The sequence below is a fragment of the Gekko japonicus genome, unplaced genomic scaffold (genome assembly GCF_001447785.1).
Source record: "Gekko japonicus isolate JY-2015 unplaced genomic scaffold, Gekko_japonicus_V1.1 scaffold270, whole genome shotgun sequence".
Lineage (NCBI taxonomy): Eukaryota > Metazoa > Chordata > Lepidosauria > Squamata > Gekkonidae > Gekko > Gekko japonicus.
Window position 1 is genome coordinate 1,336,938 of NW_015170282.1, and position 7,510 is coordinate 1,344,447.

General features: G+C 41.6%; 1 protein-coding gene across 1 annotated transcript; it reads right to left on the bottom strand.

Moving 5' to 3' along the window:
• Nucleotides 1–274: 274 nt before the first annotated feature.
• Nucleotides 275–6,196, bottom strand: EIF5 (eukaryotic translation initiation factor 5). The gene is made up of 10 exons (XM_015417798.1): nucleotides 5,906–6,196; nucleotides 5,731–5,812; nucleotides 4,735–4,907; nucleotides 4,292–4,403; nucleotides 2,873–3,012; nucleotides 2,563–2,718; nucleotides 2,172–2,333; nucleotides 1,865–2,029; nucleotides 1,070–1,207; nucleotides 275–661 (listed from the first exon to the last, which is right to left on the bottom strand). The coding sequence occupies exons 1-10, from the start codon at nucleotides 5,975–5,977 to the stop codon at nucleotides 569–571; spliced, it is 1,293 nt and encodes a 430-aa protein (XP_015273284.1). The 5' UTR covers nucleotides 5,978–6,196; the 3' UTR covers nucleotides 275–568.
• Nucleotides 6,197–7,510: the final 1,314 nt, after the last annotated feature.

The window sequence follows — 7,510 nt, forward strand, 5'->3', positions numbered from 1 at the left end:
ATGCATAAAAGTCTGAATGTTTGGGTTTTTACTTTGTCTCGTCTTACAGGAAGAGCTCCCTTCTCTTGCCTATAAAGGAACAGTGGAGGAAGCCACTTGGATGAGGGCTAAACCTTTGGACATGTGACCCAGACATTAAAATCCACCTGACATAGTACCATTGGGGTTACTGGTTCTAAAAGAATGTGCTGGAATGCGGAGTCTTGGCAACAAAGCTTGCACGATGGCCAGCAGTTCACGATCAATGAATAAACCAGGAGGACTGCACCGCAAATGAAGATTCCAAAACCAAATCCTTTATTTTCACAACTGTATAAATGTGTTCCAAGTATTTATGTCCAGGACAAGTTTAAAAGAAACATGCTGTTCAGCAAACCTGGTCAGTTTGCTGGTGGTATTAACTCCTCTCATCTGTTAAGCTTAATTACAATACCAGTCATGGTAAGATACATTTTTTTGAGTTCAAAGAGGTGTAGCACGATGTAGCCTTGTGCACAGAGGCTGCACTTCTGGCAAGAGATCCAGAGAGGTAAGCAGTGTTAACACTGGAAAACTAGGTTGGTTCACTTTAAATAGCATCAATATCAATATCCTCCTCCTTCTTGTTTGCAGGCTTCACAGTTTCAACTTTAGGTACGCTGGCTGTCTTGGAGTACACGACCTGCAAGAGTAAGGAAAGGGCTGTCTCACACATTCCAGGGCATCTTCACACAGCCCAAGTACTTTTCATGTGACAGGGCTGTGGATGGGACCACTTGATTTACAGACCTATATTACAATGCACAGTTAAACCAGCACATGGCACACAAAGCTCAGCCAGAGGTCCTGCATTACTGACATCCAGTCAAACCTGCTTCCCATTCATTCAACACAATAAACTAAAGGGGGGGAAAGGAGCTGGGGCCATTTCAGTGCTCCTGGGCACAGTCCTGTGATACAACAACCAGCCTGAGACAAGCTGTGTGTGATAATGGTGGAACTCATTTGATTTCCAACATCAGGAATTTTTCAAATGATTCCCACCACAGACAGGACTCCATTAACTGAGGGTCCCCCACTGTTGTTTTACCTCAATATTTTCATCTTCATCTTCTTCCTCTTCATTACCAGATGACTCCTCTTCAGCTTCTTTCAGCCATTTAATGAACGGCTCTGCTTTGACACGAATTTCTTTGGCAAGCTCTTTAGAGACATATTTTTTTGAGGCCTACAAGGGAAGGTTACCAAATGTTAAATGTATATTTATCCACAAAGCCATGCATGGGCATTTCCCTACCATAAATTTAACACATAACTGGCCAAGTTACATATGCAATTACTGCTAGGTTAATCTGGGCTCCAGAAGAAAGAGCTGCACTAGCTTACAACATGCACTGAGAGAAACCATCTTAAAGACTTTTAGAAGCCTGAAATGCACTAAGTAGGCCAGTCTTCCACAGCCCTTTTGGGTGTTCTCCTCTTGCAAGTACAGAGCCCGACTGCAAGCCCAACTACCAGCAACCTGGATACTTCACAGGGAAGCATGGAATTATGTACTGTAGGATCCAGCCTTCCCCAAATTCCAGCTTCCTTCTCCAGAGCTATAGCTGTAATCCACAGAATACAGTCTATGTTTCATCAGTCAGTTCACCCCCCCCCCAAGGGAAGATTCTCCAGGCAAACAACCCAAACTTTCTCACATTGCTTTTCAGACAGCCAACTTCCTTCCTTGAGAACTGCAGATACTGCTGATGTAGAAGTTTAATGCGATTCTCACAGCTCCACAAAGCAACGGAACTCATGCATCCGTATCTCAAAGCGAAGAACAAGCTTACAAAGTTTAGACATGATAAGAAACCCATCTTAACGGATTATTAATACAAACCTTTTCCGCCCAGCTCAGAATGACTTCTTCTTCCAGAAGATCTGCATCATACATTTCCTTTAGGATGTGTGGAATTTTAGAAATCAACTGAGCCTGATGCATAGCTACTACACACTCCAAGCCATGAAGAAGGTATCTCTGAGCTTTCTTATTGTTGTGGCAAAACTGTGAGAAAGGATGTTACAGAGAAACAGAAGCTCATCTCCAGCCATATCACATAAGATTCTACAAGCAGAGCAAATAATCTGCAACTAAGGGTAATTGCCCCTCCCCGCAAATACTTTGGAAAATCATTAGCAGAACTTACACGCAAGAAATGCCGCCTATATTTCTTTATTTGTTCTCTTATCTTCTCATCAAAGAGGACTTCAGTCAAAACCAGAGGGCCCATAGCTTTGACATCCAGCCTCTCTGCTTCCGCTATAATATCCTTGTCTGAAGTCTCTATGACACCCTCTTCCTTCTTTTTCTGGAGAAATAAAAATGGTTTCGCTTAAATCAAATGCCGCTACACCTCAGCATACCAACCAAAGCGTCTATGTTTTAAAAGGAATTTACTAAGACAGGTCAGTCTAACAACAAAGTCTCAGTGATCTCACGACCAGTCTAATTAAGGGTATTGTACCATTTTAGTCCACTTAGCTGAAAGGGGGGGGGGGGTCAGAAGCATGGACAACTGCATGCAGGTGTGCTTTTACCTTAACAAAGTCAAAGAGTATATTGACTCTCTCTTCAACCGTCCTTTCCAGATCATCAGTAAGTGTGAGCACTTTTGCATGATCACTGATTTCGTCCATTCTGCGCCTCTGGGCTTCTTCAGTTGTGTCTTCACCCCAGTCATCATCATCATCCTCCTGTAAAGAAGTTTAGAAGATTAATAGCAAAAGCCCCCTTCACACAGCAACTATAAGAAAACTCCCCCCCCCAACATGTCGATTACAGAATGCGTTGAGGAATATGACCAAAATACAAACATTTCATATGTTCAAAGAAGCCCTATCTACTTACCACTACAGTTGGAGGGCTAAGATCTTCTGGCGGTGTGGATTGTGTCGTCTCAGTATTAGACACAGAACCATTCTCTTTATCCTTGCCTTTTCTATTCTTCTTTTCTTTTTCTTTCTTGCCTGTACCAGCATCACTGCTCTCTGGAAACACAAAAGTCATCACTTGGTGTGGAATAGCTTTATTCGAGCCTTTGCTTGCTTCCACTTTTCTTTTAAAGTCTCAGCTACCTAATGTACCCCAAATGCAGTCCAGAACATTCTACTTGAGGAATGAGAGTATTTAGTTTGTGTTTAGTCTCAGCCTGCATGCTTTGTGCATGTTTTAACATGTAACCAAGGGTCTATTTGGAACAAAAGAACTTGTGTTAACTATTACAATATAATTTTACTTTGCAGCTGCTGGATATTCCATAGTAGGGATGCATGACCCTCTTGTAACCACCAAATAGATCCTATCCTCTTTAGGAGCAATGAACCAGATTTTAATGAGAGTGCAAAGACATGTTTGGGTTAAACTAAGATCAACACAACTTTCCCATCTACTGCACCTCTGTCTAAAGTCAAAACCCATACCAGATGGCTTCAGATGTCTATATTTTTATGGTACACACACAAAGCTGCCTTATCCTGAATCAGACCACTGGCCTATCAAAATTAGTAGTGTACTCAGATAAATAAGCAGTGGCTCCCCAAGGTCTCAGGGACATCTTCCCCATCACCTGGAGCTGCCAGGGATTGAACCTGGAACCTTATGCAAACAAAAGATGCTCTACCACTGAGCCACAGCCTCCAAGAATACAGGGCCTCTGTTTCATTAAACAGCAGGCTTAAGAAAAATGCATTTGCCCACTCACTACAGAGGTGTGAATACAGCTACCAACAAGTGCTCACACACCAAAATGTATTGTTTTTAGATGCAGGTGGCACCAAGTGTTTGTAATACAATTTTTTGTTTTAATAACTGCTAATCTTCCAAAACTGTTGCGATACAACACAGCTTTAACTGTTAGCTAAATCCAGTCACTGTTTCAGCTACATAATAGAAATCATTTGAAGCAGTAACACCATGCAGCTAAAAGACGCTCATTTGCTATCAGAATACATGTTTGCTCATAAAGATTGAGAAACTGATGTCAGAGCCTACATAACAGATAACCTCACATACAGAGACATCTGGAATAGGAAAGACTATGCTTACTATAGCAAGCTTAAAATTGAAGCAGACAACTAGGTATCAACCACAGAGTGTTGCTTGCATTAAAAAGTCAGCATACTAGCTTTTCATGCTGGCTTGCTATCAGTCAAATGTTTGCTTCAAAAAGCTAAACATGTTCCTGAAGTACACCAAGCTGCAATGATATTTTTGAAGACTGTTCAAATTTTTAGGCCTGTATCAAAAACCGAGAAATGCATTTCTTACCAGGTGGGTTTTTGAGGATGAACGTGCAGAGTTTATGGTTTGTGTCAAGCATGCCTCGGTAGCCACAGGCTTTGCAAGAGTTACCAATAGTTTGTTTTTTAGGATTGACATGCTGCCAAAGAAAAAACAATTTTAATGTTTGTTTCTCAAAACTATTGAAAGTATCAAACAAAACTTTTTTCTTACTTATGATACACAGCCTGAAACTATTCAGTAACTAGAACCATCTACAGCCCTTCAGGTATTATAATATTTAACTAATTTAAACTGACTGTCTGGTATGCTTGTTCAAATACTAGCACATGGGCTGGAAAAAACTCAAACTAATAAACTCTTGACTTCAGCTATAAACTAATTATCAGTGTGAATGAGGTAACAGGCTTGATATCAGTTAATTGATAATTTGGACTGTGTCTTATTCACATTCCCGGCATACTACCTACCAGATCAGTTTCAGGATTCTCACACTCAGGACAGAGAACAAATTTTTTAATGAACCCATCCAACATGTCTTGTAGCTTATTCGCCTCATGAGATCCATTGACAATGTAACGGTCATTCTTAACATCAAACTGGGTCTGCGCTCCCAGCTCACAACCAAAAAATTTGGTGGGATCTTTCAAGAGAATACAGATAGAGAGAGAAAAAAAAATCCTCATTAGGTTTTGCAATAACTTGCCTTCCTGGCCCCATTTAGACCTACAGAATCCTTCAAAATTTCCAATACCTTAAACTGTCCAGATAAAAATACATCACCCTCCCATACTGCCAAATTTTATTCTTTAATACAGATGGGCCTTACCAGCTGTCTGAAAACTAATCTGCAAATTATCCTCCCCGTGACTGTGATAAACTACAGTTACTTAACAGCTAAAAAACACTACTGTTTTTCATCACTGCTCTGCATTAACCATAGGGTTGGCTTCAATTACCTTTTCCAACTGGTGAAAAATACAGGAATTCCCTTCAAAAAAACTATACTGGGGATTCTAGGATCTGTAGGAATCTGTAGGGACAAAAGCTCTGTGGAATGGGAGCTGTAATGATGAGAAATGGACCACATTGTTTGAATTTGGCTGAATCCAACCCACTGATTAGTAGAACTAGTTTACAGTCAGTGGCAAAGTACAGTGTACATCAGGATTGGTTGCTGTCACATCAGGCTACACAGAGCTGCCGTCTTGTCTTAACAGCTACTGGCTCTGGGAATAAAATTAAGCTGCATGCACAGCAACAGCACAATTCTAAAGCTACCGCTTTTGCACTTTTAAGGGAAGAAGCAGCAGCAACTGTAAAGAGAAGAACTTGAAAATCCATCTATGCAATTCAAACTTGCACTAAATTCTGTATCACAGGACACACCTTATATTTCTAGGTAATGTATTTCTAAAATGGGTTGTACTTAAAAAAAAGCCTTGAAATAATAGTACACAACTTACACGTAGGAGGCCGATTAAGCGCCTTTGCAACGTCAACCATGTTGACTATAACTGTCTTTATCCCATTTCCTTTGCCCTCAACCTAGGAAGAGATAAATGGGGCAAGTAAGCACACTAAGTAGTATCATAAATTTTAAATATGCCTATGGTTTGGATTAAGTGCCAGGGCAGCTACCTTAGCAATCAGACGGGGCATTTTGTAGCGATAGAACTGATCTGAAACACTGCGGTTGACATTGACAGACATTTTGGCTTATTAGTAGCTTTATCAATAAGATGCAGAGATCTTTGATTGCAACTTTTTGGTATCTTCTGTCTGGAGAAGACGTGATGACATAAACGACTGCAAGAGTTCTCGGTCTCTGACATGAAAAAATTTTCGCCACCGAGGCTGTGTGGTTCTTGTTTGTATGCTATATTTCCCCAATACAGGTACCAATGGCTGCGCAACAGCTCTGCAAGGGCAACAAAACAAAAGGTTTAGTATTAACAATACTGTGGACATTGCTAAAAGTATTTTATTGTGATTCCAAGAACAAATTCTCTATTTTTTTTAACTTCCATCTGTTTGATACAACTGTGAGTCAGTTATATTGCAGAGCAACTGTTCTGGACTTTACACTGTTTCACGTTTCTCAATAGTCAACCAATTAACTTTTTTCATTCAGAGCGACACTAGCTAATATTTAACAGCTAGCACAGAAGGGTTCTTTTTAACGAACATATCCACTACAGCTTTGTCAGCCCTTTTACACACTTCCATAACAAAATGATACACACAGAAATTAAGGTGAACCTATACATAAATCAAAATTTCATATAAAAACTTGCAACCATCGGAACGTCCTAACTGCATTCTCCCAGCACCCTTTGATGATGCTACCAGTTAGGCCCCAAGAGTTAACTGCAGCCTTTGCAAGAAATCTGAACGCACACATCATCACACAAATTGCCTGTGACAGAGTCAGCTGCCTGTGTTCCTGTTCAAGAGAACTGAGCTTCCTTCATCCAGAACTTCCAAACAGAAAACCTTTTATCAGATGACAATGAGACAAAGAGACCTTTATGTTTCAAGCAGGGAACTTTCTTCACTCCCCCATCCACCATATGACCTAAACACCTGCCTTGCAGCAGCATTAAAGGCAATACCTCATAAGAAAATGGGGACCGGGGTCTCTACTGAAAAACAAGGAAGAGGGGGAGACAGAAAATAAATAACTTCTATATGTGGTAGCAGTAGTAAAGAGCAAGAGTCCAGTAGCACCTTAAAGACTAATGAAATATGTGGCAGGGTAGGAGGTTCCGTGAGTGAACAGTGACTCACAAAAGCTCCTACCCTGCCACACTGTTTTCTTAAATCTTTAAGGTGGTGCTGGACTCTTGCTCTTTTCTGCTGCTACAGACAGGCTACCCATCTTGATATAGGGGGTGGTAAAGCCATTCACAGTGTGAGGCAGTCAAGTAATAAATCCCACTTCCTTTCTCTTGTTTCTCCCCCTCCCCTCCCCGTGTTGGAATGACTCAGAAATGCAGCAATTAAAGCACTGAGTCAGCCTTAAACGCCAGGCGGTGGCAACGTGTCGCGCACGCGTCCCTGTCCAGGGCCACTGCCCCCTATACAAGGGGTGGTGCCAGGGCCCCCTTCCTCCCCATCAATGGCCCGGCCGTTCCCGTACCCTCCCCAAAAACAAACAAGAGAGCACCAGGCCTCTTCCCTCTCCCCCCCACCCCTCCCCACGCTGCGGGTTTAGGAACTGCGCCACGGAAGGCAGAGCGCGCG

Excerpts from the sequence above, each read along its gene's own strand:
- EIF5 (XM_015417798.1), bottom strand. The coding sequence starts at position 5,977 with ATGTCTGTCAATGTCAACCGCAGTGTTTCAGATCAGTTCTATCGCTAC. Across the intron at positions 4,404-4,734 it reads AGAATCCTGAAACTGATCTG|CATGTCAATCCTAAAAAACA; the intron begins GTAGGTAGTATG and ends TTTCTTTGGCAG. Across the intron at positions 2,030-2,171 it reads ATAGGCGGCATTTCTTGCGT|TTTTGCCACAACAATAAGAA; the intron begins GTAAGTTCTGCT and ends CCTTTCTCACAG.